We start from the raw sequence: 23,035 nt of genomic DNA on the forward strand, positions 1-23,035 counted from the left end.
GCAGCTCCTCAAAAATGTCACTCTTAGTTGCGCTTGGGGCATTTGTCCTCTCTTAGCTTCTCCAGAACCAAAGTCTGCTTTCAAAGGCCGTCTCCAAAATGTCTCTGTAAGCTGAAGAGCCTCTCTCAGTTCCAGTGCGTTCTTCAAAGTGTCCCTTTTGGCTGTAGCTCTTCTTCAAAATGTCACTCTCAGCTGCACTGAGTTCCTTCTGTTTGTCAACTCATTTATATGGATCCAGTGATTTAATTTAAATACACCCTGAATGGGTGGGGTAACACCTCCATGGAAATTATCCAATCAAAGTAATCACCCACAGCTGGGAGGGGCACATCTCCATGGAAACACTCAAAGAATTACAATCTAATGAACACTGATATGTCGGCCCACACAAGATTACATCAAAGATAATGGCGTTTCGGGGGACATAATACATTGAAACCGGCACAGCATCTATATTCATTAGGGAGATTGGCCTCTAGTTTCCTCTTTTTATAGTATCTTTATCCGGTTTTGTTATCAGTGTGATATTAGTGTCATAAAATTAGTTAGGTAGTGTTCCTTTTTCTTCAATTTTTTTGAAAGAATTTGAACAGGAATTGCATCAATTCTTTTTGGAAAGTTTGGTAAAATTCCCCCCCCTGAAGCTATCTAGCCTGGGCTTTTATTTGTAGGTGGATTTTTGATGACTGATTGGATCTCTTTGCTTGTCATTGGTTTGTTGAGGTCTTCTATTTCTTCTTGGGTCAGTTTAGGTTGTTCACGTGTTTCCAGGAAACTGTCCTTTTACTCTAAATGGTCTAGCTTGTTAGCATAGAGTTGATCATACTAACCTCTTACAATTTTTTTTTAAATTTTGTCTGGATATATAGTAATTTTCACCTTCTCATTTCTGATTCTGTTTATTTGGGTCTTCTCTCTTTTATACTTTGTCAGTCTAGCTAAAGGTCTGTCAATCTTGTTGATCTTGTCAAAGAACCAACTTTTGTTGGTTTTATTATCCTATTTTTTCTGGTTTTTTTTGTTTTTTGTTTTTGTTCTCCAGCTCATTTATTGCTGCTTTAATCTTGGTTATTTCTTTTCTTCTACTTGCTTTAGGGTTAGTTTGCTGATCATTTTCTAGCCTGTTCAGTTAGGTCTTCAGTTTTAGCTCTTTCTTGCTTTTTGATAGATGGATTTAGAGCTATAAATTTTCGTCTAAGCACTGTCTCCACTGCATTCCACAGGTTTTGATATGTTGTCTTACCATTTTCATTGTTCTCTAGATATTTACCCATTTCTTTTCCAATTTCTTTTTTGACCCACTGGTTGTTTAGGAGTGTGTTGTTTAACCCCCATATAATTGTGAAAGATCTGGTTCTCTGGTGGTTGTTGATTTCTCTTTGCATTCCATTGTGGTCAGATAATATGCTTTAAATGACTTCAATCTTTTTTAATTTATTAAGACTTGTTTTGCAACCCAGCATATGATCTATCCATGGGCACCAGAGAAGAATGTATATCCTGGTACTATGGGGTGTCATGATCTATATATGTCTGTTAAGTCTAATTCATTTATCATATTGTTTAGGTTCTCAATTTCATTATTTGTCCTCTGTCTAGTTGTTCTATCTATAGAACAGAGTGGTGTATTGAAATCTCCCACTATTATTGTAGACATGTCTATTGCTCCCTTCAGTTCAGCCAATGTTTGTCTCATGTATTTTGGAGCTCCTTGATTGGGTGCATAAACATTTATGATTGTTATTTCTTCTTGGTGAATTATCCCTTTTACTAATTTATAGTGTTCGATCTCTTTATGACATCTTTGCATTTAAAGTCTATTTTGTCTGGTATTAGTATAGCTACCCCAGCTTTCCTTTTGGTTGCAGTTTGCATAGAATTTTTTTTTTCCATCCCTTCACTTTCAGTCTTATGTCACAGGGTCTAAGATGAGTCTCCTGCAAACAGCATATCGCTGGGTCATATTTTTTAATCCATTCAACCAGTCTGTATCTTTTAATTGGAGTGTTTAATCCATTCATTCAAAGTTACTACTATGGAGGAAGTTCTTGATTCAGCCATTTTATCCTTTGGTTTTTAGTTGTTAGATGTATTTTTTTCCCTCTTCCTCATTTTTTCCTTTAAGTTACCCTTACTAATACTCTTCAGTTCCGTGCCTTTTTCCAGACCTCTCTCTCCTTTCCTTTTTCCTCACCTGGTAGAGCTTCCTTTAGTATTTCTTGAAGGGCAGGTCTCTTGTTAACAAATTCTCTCAGAGTTCGTTTTTCTGTGGAAATTTTAAACTCTCCCTCAATTTTGAAGGAGAGCTTTGCTAGATAAAGAATTCTTGGCTGGCAATTTTTCTGTTTCAGAATCTTAAATATGTCATACCACTGCTTTCTTGCCTCCGTGGTGCCCGCTGAGTAGTCAGTAGTTGGTCTTATGTTGTTTCCCTTGTATGTGGTGATTCTTTTGCTGCTTTCAGTATTTCTCCTTCTCTTCAGCATTCGACAATCTAATCTGTATATGTCTTGGAGGAGGTTTATTTGGATTTATTCTATTTGGAGTTCGTTGGGCATCTCTGATTTGCATACTTATGTTAATTTAGGTTTGGGAAGTTTTCCTCAAGTATGTCTTGAAACACTCTTCCTAGTCCTTTACCCTTCTCTTCTGCTTCTGGGACACCAATGATTTATTCACTTCATGATGTCCGTCATTTCTCAGATCCATTTCAAATTTTTCGATTTTTTCCCCATTTGTTCTTTTGTGTGCTCGCATTCAATTACTTGTCCTCAAGTTCATTTATCCTTTCTTCTGCCTCTTCAAATCTGCTACTGTGTGTCTCTAGTATACTTTTAATTTGATCCACAGTGTCTTTTCATTTCCATAACTTCCGCTGTTTTTTTTAATTTAGTCTTTCAAATTCTTCTTTATGCTCTTGTAGTCTTCTTGACTTCCTTTATATCTTTAGCCATTGTGTTGAAGTAGTTTTGGAGATTTGTTTGCACTTCTTTAATAAATTGCTCCAAATTTGGTGCCTCTTCTGGCTTTTTAATTTGTTCATCTGGCTTGTCTATATCATCTAGGTTTTCAAGTGCTTTGTAATTTTCTGTTGGTTTCAGGGTATTTGCTTGTCTTGATAGGGTTACTTTGGGAAATGCAGGATTAGTTGAGCATTTATAAATAATTTGTAAAGCTATAGCTTGCTGGCATGCAGTTTCCCAATCCTACCAGCAGGTGGGGCTGTTGAGGTACAGCTTGTTGGATTGCAGTTTCCCTAACCTACCAGAAGGAGGTGCTCTCAAGTAGATATTCCCAGAATTTCTCCTGTGTGGTGAGTGAAGTCCAAAGCTGGTGGGGAACCAACTAGTGCACCCATTCTCCATTTGCACTTGGGATGCCTGTCCTGGGGCCGTGATGTAGGCCCTGAGCAGGTAGGCAGGGAGTCCACTCAAGGGCACCCTGCAGATAGAACGTGGGCCCTTCCTGCCTACTCCCTGCCTGTCATGCACCCACGAGTCTCTAGGGTGTGGGAGGGGCTCCTGTTCATCAGTATGACACCTCTCCCTTTCCTGCTTCTCGCTGATGCACCCCCTAGACTTCCGTGGGGGGCAGCAAATGCTGCCCACAGGGTTCCTTCATGGGAGGTCTCTGCTGTCTGGCTGTGGAGGATCACTTCCCCAGCTAACTGTCAAGGTAGGTGCACAGGAGTGCAGAGCCACTGCTCACTCCCTTGCCCGGTGGCAGTCTTGCTGCTGCTGGCCCGGGAGGTGGTTCCAGTAAGGAACAAACTCACCCAGCTGCTGCCTCTCTTCCGTTTTTGTTGGCATCCTCTCCACATACTATGGGGGACCCTCTATGGCCAGTCACACCCCAAAACCATGGTCCATGGCATCCTCGAATATCTCTCTAGTGACTTTCACGGAGGAGGAGCCCATTCCGCCTCATCTACTCTGCCATCTTTCTGGAAGTCTCCTGACTCTATACAGACCTCTCATCAATAAGGATCTGATTTATGCAATGTATATTTTTATAATGATTCTGGATGGCATTCTGAAATTTGAAAAAAAAATTGGCACTTTTTTCTTTCACTTTACCAATAAGCGTTAGCTTCCCTAGTTATACAAATCATGCAGAAAATCAGAATAAATTACGAAAGGAAAACAACCATAACAAAATTTCCAAATAGATGATGAAATTCTGATAGTGACAATTTAGGATATAAATCTGGAAAGTGTTCTGTAATCTTCGCAAGATATTCTCACAGCCTGGAATGCCTGTTCTACTTCTGCTCTTCCTCTCCTTTAAGACCCAGATACAATCTTTACCTCCTTTTTAAAACTTTCCCTAGCAACTCCAATTTGGTGGTGTCTCCATTTCCTATACTACTATCTCATAACACTTAACAGCTGGATCTATACTGTATTTCATCAATTCTAAAATGCAACTCCTTTGGTGCAGTCTCTTTTGGGGGCCGATTCAGAGAAAGAGAAACCAATAATGCAACTGTTTTGATATAGAAAATTGACAAATTATTATTTGAAATAAAGAACCAGTCCCTCCAACCCTCAAAAAAAAAAAAAATAAAATAAAATCCAACAACAATGATTTTCAGTTCTTTATGTATCCTTTCAAGAAATGCATGAAAGTTCTTTATGGCACAGAGGATGGCATACTGTATGGACTATGAACATGAAGTTTTAGGAAAACCTTAACCAATTTATTTCACCTAGATTTTCCTTTTCTATGTATGTTAAGAGAATGAAATATGATAAAAATTTATGGGAGACAGAGAATTGTGGGAAGATGGTGGAGAAAGGAGCTCCAGAATTCAGTTCTTCTACTAGAACAACCAGTAAACAGGAAGAATTGTCTCAAACAACTATTTTGAAACATTGAGGTCAGCAGAAAACTGCAGAATACCCAGGGAAGACCAGGAGGAAGAGGCTGATAAATTATGGTAAAGACCAGTAAACTGCTCTCTCTGTGCTGTGGTTACTGGTACCCAAAACCCCACTCTTGGGCAGACCACTGTAGGCCCAGCCCCTGGCTAGCTTGCTGGTGACAGAAAGAGACATAAAAACCCCCTTCCCCAAGACTAGGCGTAGACACAGCCAGTCACTGATAATGGCTTTTGACTGGAGACTTTGGTTTGCTGGGGGCCCAGCTCTGAGGGCAGCCATTATTTTAATCCACCCTGGACAAAGGCAGCAGCAGTTATTGTTGCAACCCGCCTCTGAAAAATGTGGTAACGGAACAGACTTGGAGGTGTTGCGCTTCCTCAGGGCTGTGAGAGAGGTTGGTTGGGGTACTCCATTTGCTTGGAAGGCCAAGAAAGCTCACTTGGGGAGCCATGGAAGAAGCACTTGGTGCCCTTCCTGACCCTCTCCATAGGGCATTTTGCAATCAGTCTGTACCACGTTCGAGGGCCCCTGATATTATTTCAGCCGGGAAAAACTGACCTGGGAAACTCCTCTCCTGGATGCCCCTCCTGTCAGAATTTGCCCTCCAGGCAAAAGCAACTTGAGACAACAATGAAAGGAGTGTAAGAAATGATAAAGGTAGACAACACCGGGCAAAAGCTGCCCTGCTTTAAACACCTGGAGGAGCAAGGTCTGTCTCCTGGGAAACGGAGGGGACATTCAAACTCCTGCAAACAGGGAAACTCCAAAATAAATAACAAGCACAAACTAAGGACAAGACACAGGCATAGAAAGCCATGGAGGACACTGCACATTGCATTGCCTTGGGTAAACCATCCTGATAGGACACTGGACAGCAGTTCAAAAAGGCATAAAGAAATAAAGACCTGTGGTAAAGGTAACCTTTTGGATAATTATAAACGCCAGTATTATTATGGTGTATGGTTTGGTATGTAACTCCACTTCTTACTTCCTACAGGTGCTAAAATGCAAATGCATAAAAAGTAATGATAAATCTATGGTTTTGGACATACAATGTACAAAAAAAAGTGGTAACAAGTACAAAAAATGGTGGGGGAGGGGAGAGTATACGTAAAGTATATGAGTATGCTATGAGGTATAGTTGGTATCAAACCAAATATGATGGTTATATATTAAGGATGTTAAATTTAACCCATGGTAATCACAAAGAAAACAGATGAAAAGCATATCCAGATAGAAGAGAGAATGCACTCAATATGGTACAATACAAAAATCAAATAAATATAAAAGTAGGCATTAACAGAAGAGAGGATAAAAACAGTGTAAGACTTACAAAGGCTAAATGGGAAAATGGCAGAAGACAGTCTTGCATTATCAGTAGTGACTTTAAATGTAAATGGATTAAACTCTCCAGTCAAAACACAGAGATTGGCAGAATGGACAAAAAAGCATGACCCAACTATATGTTGTCCACAAGAGACTCAACTTGAATTCAAAGATATAAGCAGGTTGAAAGTGAAAGGGTGGAAAAATATATACCATGCAAGTAGTAACCAAAAGAGACCTGGGATAGCTGTATTAGTAATATAAAATACGTTTTAAGTAAAAAACAGTTAGAAGAGACAAAATCAGTCATATACTGACAAAGGGGTCAATTCAATAAGACATAGCAATTATAAATATATATGCACCTAAAAGCAGAACCCCAAAATATATGAAGCAAATACTGAAGATATGAAGGGATAAATTAATGGTTCTACATTAATAGTAGGAGATTTGAATGTCACTTTTAATAATGAATAGAACATCTAATCAGAAGTTCAATAAGTAAATAAAAGACTTGAATGATACTCTAAACCAACTAGACCTAAAGGACATACACAGAATACTTCATTCAACAACAAGAGAATACAAATTCTTCTTGAGTGTCCATGGATCATTCTTCAGGATAGACCATATGTTAACTCACAAAATAAATCTCAATAAATTCAAAAATACTGAAGTCATACAATGCATATTCTCCAACCACAATGGAACGAAGCTACAAATCAGTAACAGAGGGAGAAATGGAAAACTGACAAATGTGGAAATTAAACAACATACATTTAAACAACCAATGGGCTAAGGAGGAAACCACAAGCAAATTTAGGAAATTGCTTGAGACATATTGAAATGAAAATACAACATACCAAAACTTATGGGATGTAGCAAAAGCAGTGCTGAGAGGGAAATCTATAACTCCAAATGCTTTACATAAAAAAGAAAGAGACCTAACCTCAAAACTGGAAGAACTAGAAAAAGAAGAGCAAACTAAACCCAAAGCAAACAAAGGACAGAAATAACAAAGATTAGAGTAGAGATAAATGAAATAGAGAGCAAAACCAAAATATATATATAAATAAAAATGCAGAGAATCAGCAAAGCCAAAAGTCTGGTTATTGTAAAGATCAATAAAATTGACAAACCTTTAGCGAGACTGACAAAGGAAAAAAGAGAGAAGACACAAATAATGAACATCAGAAAGAAAAAGGGGGACATTACTACCAACCCCGCTAAAATAAAATGGACAATAAAGGATACTATGGACAACTGTATGCCAATAAACTAGATAACCTAGATGAAACAGACAAATTCTTAGAAACACAAATCACCTACAATGAATCAAGAACTAATAGAAAATCTCAACAAACGAATCACTAGTAAAAAGAATGAATCAGTAAACCAAAACCTGCCAACAAAGAAAAAGCCCAGGACCAGATGGCTTCATAGGGGAATTCTACTGAACATTCCAAAAAGACTTAATTCCAATTCTGCTCGAACTCTTTCAAAAAACTGAAGAAGAGGGAACATTCTCTAATTCATCCCCAGTTAAGTGCTAGCAGCCCCCACCCCGCCCCTTAGAAAACCCAAAAGGCTCTAGTAGCCTGTTCAGATCTATTTCCAGCAAGAAGATGATTCTTGAATCAAAACCACAACAGCCAGTCAGTACTTTCCCATGATATCATGCACAGTTTGAACTCTAACTGTTATTAAATGTACAATTAATAACAATTACTTTCATGATGATGGGAAGGTGACAAAATCAGTGGACGAATTCATTCTATGAGGCCAACATCACCCTCATTCCAAAGACACATAAAAATACCACAAGAAAAAAAGAAAAAAAAAAAAACTACATTCCAATTTCTATTATGAAGATAGACGCAAAAATCCTCAACAAAATACTTGCAAATCAAATCTGACAGCATATTAAAAGAATTATACACCATGATCAAGTGGGGTTTATCCTTAGTATGCAAGCTTAGTTCAACATAAGGAAAACAAATTAATGTAATATACCTTATTAACAAAATGAAGGAAAGAAACCACATGATCATCTTAATTGACACAGAAAAGGCATCTGATAAGAACACCTAGAACACAAGAAATAGAAGGAACTTCCTCAATACAATAAACAGCATATATGAAAAGCCCACAGATAATATCCTACTTAATGGTGAAAGATGGAAAGACTGACAGGTAGAGGCCAAGGGTTAGTGTCATGCAAAGAGCCCAGGAATAGAAAAACCAGGAGGCACAGATTATAGCACCAACTCTGGAACTGTGTGACCTTAGCTAGCTAATAACAACCTTTCTGGGCCTTCAGTTACCTTATCTATAAAATGAGTGGGTTAAACTAAATTATACTAAAAATCCCTTTCAATGCTAACATTCCACTTTTTAATTTTAAAAGACTCATGCAATAGCATTGCTAAGATGGGATAAAGTCCTTATTCCTAGACCTTACAGTTCAAGATATAGGGGAGCAATAACATAATTCTGGCTTAGACTGTGGGAAGTAGGAATAAAATCATTTTTGGGTACTTTCAATTAAACATAATTAAACATCATAAACCACTAAAAAGTATAGTTATGGCTAAAACAAATTTAAATATGGGAAGCAACAGGGGGTTATAGGGATAAGGAAAACAAGAGACTAGAGCACAAGCTGGTGGCATAAAATCACTGCAGTTGCCTCAAGAGTCACCATGTCTGTTGACACAAAATTTACCCATATAGTTAATTCTCAATTATGTCAGTTGATTTATTCAAACCTTTGGTTTTTGTTTTTTTCTTCCATTATCTTGTGGCTACTGAACTGTTAATTAACTCATTTTCTACTGAAGAAAATCAATTTAAGATTTTATGACTTATTGTAAACCTTAATAAATTAAAAAACGGGGTTAGAGAATAAGCTTAAGAAATAAACCAAAAAAAAAAAAAATGAGGTTTTTGGATTATATGGATTTGATTCTATCTAAGGTATCCCAATATCATAGAAAACAGAACAACAGCCAAGAATTTTTCATGTTAGCCTATGGTAATGTGAAAAAATCAAATGGTAGGGTTAAAATATTTAACCTATTTAACTTCCCATCTTTGGCAGATAAGGATAGAACACCATTTATTTTTTTTTTTTAAATATTTCAAATCTTTTCAAATTTCTCATGACCTAAGTTCAAAAGCATCCATAAAAAGTTACCAAAGAAGATAATGACATCGTAGTAGTGTGTAATGTACAGCATAAGGAATAGCTCCAGCCCTCTTCTCATCTACTTTGGGCCTGTCATTTTCACAGAAGGATAAATTTGGACTTTTCCCCTCTAATAAATTTTAAATAATAAATATAAGAGTAAATAATATCTCCAACAGTAATCCCTCCCTATCAGCAAATAAAACTATCTAAAATGTTCAAAGCTATGCCTCCACTGACTGACTCATCAAGAAACCAGAGGTCAGACATGGAAACTTTGACTTCATCAAATTTGTAGAAAAGAATGGGTAGAACGCCATGGATGATGCCATATAGGGATTTCTCTAGAATAGGTAACAATAACATTTTGACACCTCTGATCATCAGTGTGAGAAATCCATGCCCACAGCACTGGACTAAGGCACAGGCAAAAGCGAAGAACAGAGGAAAATGAGCAAGGAAGAAAAAAAGGGGAAGCACAAAGGAAATAATTATAAGGAAAGGTATGATAATGTGACATGTATAGTGGTGGCAATAGATGTCCCCAATGATTGTTTCAGATGATTACTTAATGACCCTAATACCAGAGGAAAATTTAGAGAGCTCTTGTTCTCTCCCACTAATGGCAATGAAAACACTGGAAGGGACCAAGCGAATCTCTTGAACTGGTATGGACCTGATCTTATTCAGACAGTACAGAAAGGTTAATATGGCAGACCGATCTTGGCTCTTTGAGAAGATGCTGTAAAGATCCACTAACAGTGAAAACACGGCCATAGATTAAATTTACAGTCAAGAGGAAGAAGGAAAAGACAGGGAGACATTATCTATATATCTTCTTCCTCCCAGCACGACTGTAAGGACTGGATGGAGAGATACCACTGCAGTAGAAAGTTAAGACTAGACTAGCCTGGAATAGAAAAACCAAGTCAAGCAAGGAAATGCTAGAAGTTTGAATCTTCCCAAACTAGTGCTGATAGCTCAACTCACGTACTGCTATGATAATCAATGAGGAATGAGGACTATCTATGAAATCTAAGAAAAACTGCAAAGCACACAAAACTGGCATTTATTGCCATTCCATTTCTTGAATTCTCTAGTTTCTGACCTACTTTTTCCTTATGCTATCTTTAGCTACCTAAAATCCTTCATCACACCTAGGTCTGTTTCCTCATTCCAAAAGTTCTCCTTGTTTTCCACTTTAAAGAATATTAGTCCTTGCCTATCTGTCCCTCTTAGCAACAAGAAACAAAGAGATACTTCTGGCCTTCAAACTGCAGACTCAGATTCGTCAGCTTAAGAAGTGAGTCAATCTTGACCCAGGCTGGCATTATAATAGTATGATCCATCATTTGAAGTATCAGAAATTTAGCCTTGGTACTTTAAGTCAGGTATCCATAGGTCTGGACATCCCTTTGGCTTTTCTTTAACAATCTCAGGCTTTGGCAATCTACATAAAAGATCTTCTGTATAAGATTGCTGATTAGCACTTAAATTCCCTCTGTCCAAAACTGAGACCAAATTGCAAACCTACACTTCCCAGACACCCAAATTTATCACAACAACAAAGAAATCTGAATTTACATATATTTGACTATCTATAGCTGGGTCATTCCTTCCCTCCCTATCACTCCTTCCCAAATTCTAGAAGCAGAGTACCCAGCAGGCCTTCAAATATTTTCTTATACATATGATTAAATTAATTCAAATCAAGGTGTACATGAGATTTAATTCTCCCAAAGGTATGTCTGCATCTTTAACCAAGCTTTTTAAACCCAAATTAATCTTTAGTTTGGAGATATAGTTGTCTTTTTTTATAGACAGGTGTGGGGAGTGTACTCTGGTTCTCTTTGACAATCCTAACGTTTCCCCTCCTTGCTATTGTCATTAAACAGAGAATAATAAAATGGAATAAATATTACAAGTCATATCACCAACCACACACCAATCTGTCCCAAACCCATATACCACATCTCGTGAAGCTTTAATGAAACAAAAGCACTGCCAGGGACAGAAAGAGGCATTCTAGGGATATATGAAGCTTCAGACAAGAATCCTTAAAATAGTCTCTCTTGTACTGACCATATAGACCCAGAACTGTTTACCTTTCTTAAAATGCTACTGGCTTGAATGCTGATTTAGAGGAAAAACATTAAGCAACAAATCTAATAGCTCAGAAGGGAGATTTTTAGTTTTAGGAGTCAGTCACTTGGTTAAAAAGAAAACAAAAAAACTATAAGTAATGTAAATCTTAGGAATCTACTTAATGTTTCTTCTTTCTGGGTGAACCAGAGATCTAATTATCATACACTAATGGAATGGACAATAATCAGAGTATGTAATTCAATCAGAGTCTTCATTGGATGTTCCTAGTGACTGCATTAGAATTACAAGCAGCTGGAAGGTGAGTCTATAAATCCCTATTTAAGCAGGCAATAACATGTTAATTAAAACATTATTATAAAAATATGAATCAAAAATCCATTAAGAATGTGCTGGAACTAATACAAGAAACTGAAAATAGAGACAGATGTGATTAAAAAAAATAGCAATGATAAGTATTTAGGAACATAGAACAATAGAGTAGAGGTGGGGATTATAATCTCTTGTTTAATTTCTATGGTCTCATTTACACGAAACATTATCAACTAGTTCAGCCTTCAGTGATCTATTCTCATTTGAAACCAGTATCTGTCTGTAGCATTCATCAAACAAATACAGCCTCAGGACATCTCTTATATGGTTGTTTTATATTAATCACCCTGAGATGGTCATACAATTATCTAGTAATATACTCACATATGCTTACTGAAATGTAAGCAACTTTAGAGAGAAGAAAGCAAGCAATACTATGCCTTTAACATAGTAAATGATAAAAGTAACTAACATATTTAGCAGTTCACTATTTATAGTTTATCAAACTAAGTGTTCATTATTTGCTATTTAACTGAAAAATGATGGGGTACGAACTGTTAACTGTGTCTCTATAGGATACGATATGAAGGACTTTCCTCTCACTGAACTTCATATAATTTTCTTTTAGTCACTGGATTATGATTTTTTTCCCCTCCTATCTCTGTGTTTTCCACTTAAAAATGCACAGAATTTTGTAAAGGACTTATAAGGAGACAGAGTATATGAATGTGAGGTAGCACACATAGGGAAGGAAGATAGATGGGAATGAGTGGTGTTCCTTTACTCTTCCCTTTTCTATGGTTATACACAGTAGGTAGCCTTCTGTAACACAAGAACTTTACAAATGGTGGAAGAATTCAAATTCTTAAAATACAGTAGATACCTACCTAAATATGAATTCCTCTCTAAAAACTCAAATCAAGGCAAGAAATGGCCAATGAAGAGGCCAGATGCCAGTATCTATCAACATCAATGTTACATTGCTGGCATCCCACTAACCTTCCCACCAACAGGTCTGATGATCTGTACGGGAGGCAGCTGGGGCTATGGAAGCATTTTCTACACAACAATAATTCCCGTGTTCTTGCACCAAGATCAGAGGGCTGTCAAGCCAACATGCCCTCCTTTATCAATTACCAACTTATATTTCTGAGTGTATAATACCATGGCTGTAGCAGTTGGTGTGAGATCTTTGGGGATTTATAAAGAGCTGAAGTTATAAGAGCTCAGTAATTATCTACCTATGTTCTCTACTCTCCTAGGCAGTTTTAAAGGTTCAGCAGGAAATTCCTTCATTGCAATGGCTGCCACACCCGGCTCTACTACATACCTTCCTGCTATTAGACGCGGAGTCTATCTCCATATGTCTAGCCACTAAAAACAAAGAAACAAGCCAACTGGGAAAACAGCCAAAAATTTTAGGTTGGAAAGTTTTCAAAGCAGGCAGGCACTCTGGTATAGCATTTAATAAATATATTTGAAGTAATATAAATAATAAATTGGGAGCAATAGTTGCTAGGGGGCTATTAATGTTTTTGGATTTGTGACATCTTTTAATAACATCATTATTATTACATCTTCTAAAAACCCAAAGCACAAGAGATCATCATAGTTTGGAGACCACCATACCTGCATTCTCAATCCATCTCCCCCTTTCCTGCTCTCATCCACCCACATTCCTCAACACAGACCCTACTCCCTCCAAAGTAAATTCAAAGATATTCAACACAACACCCAGGTTATGGCTGCCTTCAGCTTAGAACACTACATACTCCCTGTAATTCTGTTTTCTTGCCATCCCCAACTTTATTTCATGCCAGCTTCTTCTTTAGCTATATTATGATGCTCCTCAAAACACTGAGTTACTGCCTAAATTCTTTTGCACCTATTCTGAACAGTGTTAAGATCTGAAAAACAAAATTGCACACTTGAATCTCCCTTCCCCCGATACAGAAGCCATATTCCCACACGAGCACAGAGAATCCAAGTTGCAGCAGCAATGATGTTTTGAAAGCCCTGTAACCATTCAACAAATATTTATTGAGCACAGTCATGTGTAAGACTCTGTGTCATGCCCTTCTTTTGTAGAAAACAGAAAACAGTACTTCTCCTCCCATACATTCCTATGCTCTTTATCCTCAGGAAGTCCTTTGCCAACTCCTGGGAACTATGTCTTTTCTCAGAGTAAGGCCTTCTCCCAATGCTTTAATCCTTAATAACTTCTCTATATTCACCTAACTTCTTTCCCTATTAGTATTAGTATTTCTTAACCTCATTTGGGTCTCAAATCTCCGCTAAACAGTGATTTCCTAATTACAGGCTGACAGCAATCTGTAGTTCCTCCACTCACATTCTGATACCTACTTTAAGTTTGTGTACTACTTTAATCAGTACTTCTCAAACTTTATGTGTATCAGAATCATCTGAAAAACTTGCAAATGTACAGACTGATGGACCCAAGAATTAAAATTTCTAACAAGTTCCCAGGTGATAGTCATGTTGCTGGTGCAGGAACCATACTTTGGGAAACACTGCCTTTGAGAATATAATGAAAGCTATGAAAAAATGTACATACACATAAAATTTTGCATTCAATTTCATGGGATACATGAATGCCCATTCATAGATACCCTATGCTTTGTATTTCTTTTTAAGGAATGTTGTGGTGTTTCTTGGTGTGACAGTAGAAAATGCTAATGGTGGTACAGGGAAATAATAGTTACAAACACCTCCTAAAAATGAGGTGAAACTGCTTGGTCTGGAAGGTCGATCTCTGTCCAATGGGCTGTTCTCTTAAGTCTCATGTGGATCTCTCACGGGCCTGCGATAATTTTCTATACCTCTGGTTTAATTCTCAGAAGCAGAAGACTCATCACTTAGTACTTAAAAGAACCCTGGAAATCGGTAAAATGAAATCCTTTACTTTATAGATGAGGAAATGGTCCAGTGGAAACAACCTAAAAGTCTGGGTTAAGACAGAACTAAACTGAAATCCCGATCCTGCCTTTCCTAAAGGTGTAATCACTGAACTTCAATTTCTTCATTTATTAAAATTGGGCATCTTAAAGGGAACTCATTTTTTTTTCCTTCCAGGCAAGGGTTAGGTGAATCTCCTATAAAGAATGAAAGGGGGAATGATTTTACTATTAAATATCAGAGGGTCTTAATTATAACAAATTTAAGAGTATCTCATCTACTAAGGAATTTAAATGTTGGATGTAGTCTCTAAACTCAGGAAATGAAAAGACTGAACTAAATAATTTCTAAGACGCTTCCAACATTTTGTATTTATGAACTCCCAATGGCCAGTATTCTTATATTTTCTATATACAGTAAATAATCATTTATCCTTCAATTTAGCTCAGTGTATAAACTCCTTAAAAAACAATCACACTATCTTTCATTTTACTCCTCCTTTCTATACCTCCTTTCCTCTACAGTGTTTAGCAACATTCTAACATCTACCAGAAAAATAAAATATAAAAAATAATAATAGTCAATAATTCTCCTTCCCCAAAATGGGCCCATTAAAAATACATATATTGTCAACACAGAGAAGTCCTTTCCAAGTTTCCCTCTGTATCTCCTCAACAGATAGTCAGAATTCATCTAATTTTTCTTTAATCTATTCAGTAAGATCTCTTAGGACTTGGCTATCATAAACATAGCTCAATTCTATAATTTTTGGTTTTTAAAGGTCTATCAGACATTCTTTTCTGTCTACACTCCTATACGTTTATTGCAGGAACCTTGAAATTGGATGTAAGTTAAGTGAATGTATGATATGCACAAATGCCTATCAAGATTACTGCCAAAATCCGAGGTTCCCCAAACCTAAAAATTTGCTAAGCCTTAAACAATTTCATCCAAACATACCTCTTGAAGAAAACGTGGATCCAGGCAATCACCATCATCATTAAACATAGATTCCCAGCTCTCCTCAATAGCAGCACTTCCCTCCACATCAGAAGTTTCAGTAGCTTTTGGTTCCATGGATGTTTCCATAGATACTGAATCCATCTCAGGAAACGATATACCAAATTCTACATTCTCTGTGTCACCTTCCACTTTTGTACTGAACTCTTCAGTTCTTAATTCATGGAATGCCTCTACAATATCACCAGTACAATCCAGATCTTTGCCCAAGGCACTACCTGAAAGTATTTTTGTCCCATTTAACATATTGAGTTCAGAGTCCAAAACATTGTTATAATCACTACCAGCAATCTTCTTTATAGGTAAGGAGGAATCACAATCTGACAAGTACCCTATCAACTTTTCTGTTGACTCTGTGAAACCAGATGAAATATTCTTAGCATAAATATCTGAGCAAGCAGCCAGGTTGCTGAAATTTTCAGTGTCATTCTCACTTACAGCTACATGAAGAGGGGCTGTGTCTGCACTCACTGCTATATATTTTGAGAAACTACTTGTGTTGCTCCAGGCTTCATCAGCTCTAACTGCAACTACACAATGGCTGCCCATGGTTACATGACTGGATATGACACCTACACTGTCCATCATACATGCCTTCTTGGTAATGTCATCTACATTCTTAGAACCATTATCTGTATATGTCTCATGAGTAAGGACAGCAGTATCAGAAGGTTCATACTTTACACATGACTCATTAAAAATGCTGTCATTCTTCCTATACTGTCTAAACACTGTTGGATCAAAAACGCCATTTGTGCTCCCTAATTTGCTGACTATAGGCATTTTATGGGAGATGCGATCCACGTTCTCGGGAATGGAATCTATACCTTTCTGATCCAAGATCAAACCTGTACTGTTGGCTACCTCACCTAAATTCTCAGCTTTGAAGTGTATCCAAGTTTGATCAGTGACTCTATCTGGACTTCCAGGAACAGAAACAGTAGTGACGCCTCCATTGCTGAGCTTCATCATTCCACTTGATGTTTGCATCCCTTGGTGTCCAAATCCAGAATCAGAGCTTAGTTTTACTAGTGTAATCATATTCTCAGGTTTCAATACAGAACTAAAACCTCCAGGAAACTGAGATTCTACAGCTTTGTAGTCAGTTTCAATTTTGCTTTCCAACTCTTTATCTTCAAATATTTCCTCATTTAGTTTGTGCTTACTGAAGTCACAGAATTTCATATTTTGGAATGGTTTGTTCAGAACTTGAGCCTCACTAACTTCTGAACAAGAATGTGATAGAAGCAACCTCTCATGTTCTGTCATGTCTGTAGTTTGAACCTCAGAACACTCCACCTTCTTTGGTTTAAAATGTCTTTGTAAAGGTACACTAGGTATGATTCCAGGACTTGGGACTCCTTGCCGATGTCCTTGGGGTAATACTTCTTTGGTTTCTGTGGTTCCCTTCCTAGTCCTATCTTTATTTCTTTCTTGAAGGCATGAGTCTTTTTTAAATTTTGTTGAAGATTTCTTTCTTTCCTTATTACTGTGCTCTGTTCTATCAGGGTTAATATTTAATCTTTGAGTCTCAATTCTGTCTCTAAAGATCTCTTTTTTGGAAAGAAAGCTTTCCTTTTGTCCTTCTTTCACCATGGCGTTAGGAAGACAACAGCTTTTTTCATCACCTGACTTGAGGAGTACTGTACCCCTTCGAGCTTTGGGTACATAAAGTGCCATGTCAGGCCTTCTAGCTCGAACTCTGCATCTCTCTGCTTCTTGCTGCATGGCAACACTTCAATCTGCAAGAAAAAGAGAGAATGATTTAATTACCAGAAACTAGTAATTAATGCAATCAGGTAAGCACTAAGGAAAGCAAATGTAAAAGTAACTCATAAGCCCATGAATTTTATCCAAATATCCTCTTTCTTCCTATTCAAAAAAAACCTTTACCTCTAGCTTCAAAGTCCTCTCTACATTTTTAACAAGTAGTTCTGTCTTAGGCCAAATTAAAAACAGATTCTTATTAGAATAGTAGCAGCCAGCCATTAAATACTCACAAAATACAACTGTCACCATAATGTAGGAGCTTAGAATTTACACTGAAGAATACACTCAGGGAGAAGAAAAACACCATGTTGCAACATAAATATATACAAATAAATACAGTCACTTTAAGAGTAACTTGAATGAGAGACAGCAGTTAAAAACTATACTTGTGATCATTTCTAGGGAAGATGGATGAGTAGGGTACTCCCAGACTTAGTCTTCCTACCAAAATAACCCATTAAACAGGCATAAACCACCTAAAATAACTTTTAAGGAACTCCAGAGGCCAAAAGAAAACAGTACAGCATCCAAGGAAGAACAGAAGGAAAAAAGCAGATAAATTATGAGGCTAAAATGCAAATGCATAAACAGTAATGATAAACCTAGGTTTTTGGACATACAATGTACAAAGATACAAATGGTAACAAGTACAAAAAAAAATGGTACAGTGAACAAATGGGTATAGTAAAAATACATGTGCATGCTACTGAAGTTATATGATTGTTACATATTTAGAAGTTACATTTTAACCCTATGGTAACCACAAGGAAAACAGACGAAAACTATTATCCAGACAGACGTGAGAAGGGACTCAATAAGATACAATATAAAAAATGAAATAAATTAAAAAGTAGGCATTAATGGAAGTGAAGGACAAAAAAAAGGTTTACGACTTACAAAAGCTAAACAACAAACTGGCAGGTGAAAGTCCTATTAACCAGTAGTGACTTTAAAATTTTAACACATCACTCTCAATAATGGATAGAACATCTAGTCAGAAGATCAATAAGGAAGTATAGGAATTGAATGATACACTAAACCAACTAGACCCAACAAACATATAGGACACTTCACACAACAGCAGCAGAATACACATTTCTTCTCAACTGCACATGGGTCATTCTTCAGGATAGACCATATGTTAGCTCACAAAACAAGTCTCAATAAATTAAAAAATGCTGAAATCATGCAATGCCAATTATCCAACCACAAGGGAATGAATTTACAAATCAATAACAGAGTGAGAAATGGAAAATTCACAAAAATGTGGAAATTAAACAACTAATAGGTTACAGAAGAAATCACAAGCAAAATTAAGAAACAGCTTGAGACAAATGAAAATGAAAAATACAACATACCAAAACTTATGGGATGTGGGGTGAGGAAAGATGGTAGAACGGTGAGGTGTGGAATTTAGTTACTCCTCTAGGGCAGCAGGTAAATAGCCAAGAAATGTATAGAACAACTGTTTCAAGGATTTCTGTGACAGGACACACATTATACATCAGTCTGGAAGGGTGGAACAGCTGAGATCGCAGCGGAGAACTGGAAACTTCATACAGATTTCACCTTCCTCCTGACACCTGGGCCTGTCTGGATTGGGAAAATCTGATTGAGGTGGACCATATCTGGGGAGACCTTTTCACAAAAAGGTTACATAGAGGCAGAGCAAGAAATAGGAAAAAAAGAGCTGAAAAATTCTGATCAATTAAACAGAAGTTATGTTAGAGGTCTACAATAAATTGAACTGAACACCAAAGAACAGATAGAGAACAACACCAATCAACAAGAAAACCCTAGGTAAAAGGGTGAAACTGAGCTCTAGAATAAACAAATCAAGAAAATTAGATGCCTAGAGAGCTGAAAAAAAAGAGCCATACTATGAAACATGAGAACATGGACTAGCCAAAGGAATAAATTAACACTTCAACTGAGATACAGAGTTGAAACAACTAATTAGAGATGTTCAAACAAATCTTCTAAATCAAATCAATGAGCTCAAAGAAAATGTGGCAAAAGGATGAAGGATATAAAGACGACACCGGATGACCATAAAGAAGAATCCATAGGCTTGAGAAAACAAATGGCAGTACTATAAAAAAGAAAGGCACAACAGAAAAGATGAAAAATACAATGGAGACATATAACACTAGATTTGAAGAGACAGAAGGAAGGATTCAGGAACTAGACGACACAACATATGAAATCCTACACACAAAAGAACAGATAGGGAAAAGAATGGGAAAATATAAGCAGACCCTCAGGGAACTGAATGACAACATGAAGCGCATGAACATATGTGTTATGGGTATCTGAGAAGGAGAAGAGAAAATAACAGAAGCAATAATCACTGAAAATTTCCCAGCTCTTATGAAAGACAAAATTACATATTCAAGAAGCACAGCATACCCCAAACAAAATAGATGCAAATAGACCTACTACAAGATACTTCCTGATCAGACTGTCCAATGTCAAAGACAAAGAGGGAATTCTGAAAACAGCAAGAGAAAAGCTCAATAAGACTGTGTAAGGATTTCTCCATAAAAAACATGGAGACAAGAAGGCAGTGGTAGGATATATTTACAATACTGAAAGAGAAAAACTGCCAACCAAGAATTCTATATCCAGCAAAACTGTCCTTCAAAAATGAGGGAAAGTTTAACAGATAAAAGACACTGAGAGAGTCTGTGAATAAGAGACCTGCTCTACAAAAAAATACTAAAGGAATGCTACAGGATGATAGGAAAAGACAGGAGAGAGAGATCTGGAGAAGAGTGTAGAAATGAAGACTATAAGGAAGTATAAAATGAGAGAGAGAGAAAAATAAGATGATAAATAAAATCCAAAAGAAAGAATGGTAGAAGAAAGTATAGCCCTTCCTTACAGTAATAAAATAAATGTTAATGGATTAACTACCCAATAAAAAGACACAGACTACAAGAATGGATTAAAAAACAGAACCCATCTATATGATGTCTACAAGAAACTCACCTTAGACACTAGGACAAAAATAGGTTGAAAGTGAAAGACTGGAAAAAGATATTTCATGCAAACAACAACCAGAAAAGAACAGGAGTAGCTATATTAGTATCAGACACATTAGACTTCAAATGTAAAATAATTAAAAGAAACAAAGAAGGACACTATACAATAATAAAAAGGACTATTCATCAAGAAGACAACAATCATAAATATTTATGCACCAAACCAGAGCCCCAAAATACATGAGGCAAACACTGACAACACTGAAAGGAGAAGTAGATACCGCTACAATAATAGTTGGAGACTTCAGTACATCACACTCATCAATAGATAGAACATCTAGACAGAGATCAATAAGGAAAAAGAGATGTTGAATTGTATGGTAAATGAACTAGACTTGACAGACATTTATAGAACACTGCACCCCACAATGGCAAGAAACATATTTTTCTCAAGTGCTCATGGATCATTCTCTAGGATACACCACATGTTGGGTCACAAAGCAAGTCTTAACAAATTTTAAAATATTGATAATATATAAACACTTTCTTGGGTCATAATGAAATGAAGTTTGAAATCAACAACAGGCAGAAGGTTGAAAAATTCACGAATATATGGAGTTAAACAACACACTCTTAAACAGTCAGTGGGTAAAGAAAGAAACTACAAGAGAAATTAGTAAATATTTTGAGGCAAATGAAAACGAAAACACAACATATCAAAACTTATGGGATGCAGTAAAGGCAGTGCTGAGAGGGAAATACATTGCCCTAAATGCCTACATTAAAACAGAAGACAGAGCAAAAATTGAGGAATTAACTGTTCACCTGGAAGAACTAGAGAAAGATCAGCAAACTAATCCTAAAGCAAACAGAAAGAAAGAAAGATTAAGAGCAGAAATAAATGAAATTGAGAACATGAAAACCATAGAGAGAATCAACAAAACCAGAAGGTGGTTCTTTGAGAAAATCAATAGAACAGAAAGAGAGCAGAAGCAAACAAATAGAATCAGAAATGGGAAAGGGGACATACTACTGACTTCGCAGAAGTAAAGGAGATGAGGATCCTATGAGCAGTTGCTAATAAACTAGACAATTTAGACGATATGTAAAACTTCCTAGAGAAGCAGGAACAACCAACACTGACTCGAGAAGAAATAGACGACCTCAACAAACCAATCACAAGTAAAGAGACTGAGTCAGTCATCAAAAAGCTCCCCCCAAAAAAGAAAAGCCCAGGTCCAGATGGCTTCACATGTGAATTCTGCCAAGCATTCAAGAAAGAATTACTACCAATCCTGTTCAAACTCTTCAAAAAAATTGAAGAGGAGGGAAAGCTACCTAACTTATTCTATGAAGCCAACATCACCCTAATACCAAAGTCTGACAAAGATACTTCAAAAGAAGAAAATTACAGACCAATCTCTTTAATGAATATAGATGCAAAAATCCTCAATGAAATACTTGTAAACCAAATCCAGCAGCACATTAAAAGAATTATACACCATGACCAAGTGAAATTTGAAATTCTAGATATGCAAGCATGGTTCAACACAAGGAAATCAATTAATGTAATACATCACACCAATAAATCAAAGTGAAAGAACCACATGATCATCTCAGTTGATGCAGAAAAGGCATTTGACAAAATTCAACATCCTTTCTTGATGAAAACACTCAGAAGGACAGGAATAGAAGGGAACTTTTCCAATATGATAAAGGCAATATATGAAAAATCCATAGCTAACATCATACTTCTCAAGCCCCTCCCCACCTAGCCCCATACTCATTTAAGGTTTGTCTGAAGTTTCCTTATGATTAGATTGAGGTCGTATTCTCAGTACACCATGATTTCCACTTGTCCTTCACTTGTCACCTATTCGAGACATAGTCCAATTTCTCTACTGTGTACTTTCTGTTTATTTTCCCACTGCAACTAACAACTAGTCTGTAGGGCAACAATTTAAGAGCAGGTATATATCCTGCTATTCATCAAAATTTCCTCCTAGATTTAGCATCAATAGATACTTCTTATTTGATCCAATCTCGAATATAATAGTTGCAAAATAATGATTTTCCAACTCCAGCAGTCCCTCCACATTTACCAGTCCTCAGCATTTTTCAAGAGCAAAAATAAACCAAATATCTTAGCTTCCCACAAAAACTAAGATTCCATAAGTTAAAACTGAATGCTAAAATCTCAACCTTCGTAGTTGATCGATACAGGACACGATCTTCTGAAAACATTTTCTAACTTTTGCAAAACCAAAGTTGAAGGTAATTATCATGTTATCTAATGTCCCAGTTATAAAAAGAAGGAAAACAAGTATGTCTCGCAGGCAAAGTTTACATGGTCCCTTTGACAGGCATAGCATAATATGTGTCCCTTTCTGTTCTCTTTTTCAGAAAACAAAGAATTAAGTTTGGTGTTTAAATGCAATGATTAATTCATCCAAGATGGCTGGTAATATTTATTTCTATGTCCCTTTTAAAGCCATCTAAAATTCCTCTGGGAAGGAAACAAGGCACAATCAATT

General features: G+C 36.7%; 1 protein-coding gene across 7 annotated transcripts in view; it reads right to left on the reverse strand.

Annotated features, from left to right (window-relative positions):
• Window positions 1-23,035, reverse strand: part of R3HCC1L (R3H domain and coiled-coil containing 1 like) — a 177,873-nt gene that overhangs the window by 32,927 nt on the left and 121,911 nt on the right. For all 7 annotated transcript variants that reach the window (XM_037805268.1, XM_037805265.1, XM_037805267.1 and 4 more), the window contains one exon: window positions 15,688-17,489. In XM_037805268.1, coding sequence (XP_037661196.1) covers window positions 15,688-17,475 — 1,788 coding nt within the window. In that variant the 5' untranslated portion in view covers window positions 17,476-17,489. The remainder of the gene's footprint in view (window positions 1-15,687; window positions 17,490-23,035) is intronic.

Source organism: Choloepus didactylus, chromosome 15 (assembly GCF_015220235.1).
Source record: "Choloepus didactylus isolate mChoDid1 chromosome 15, mChoDid1.pri, whole genome shotgun sequence".
Lineage (NCBI taxonomy): Eukaryota > Metazoa > Chordata > Mammalia > Pilosa > Megalonychidae > Choloepus > Choloepus didactylus.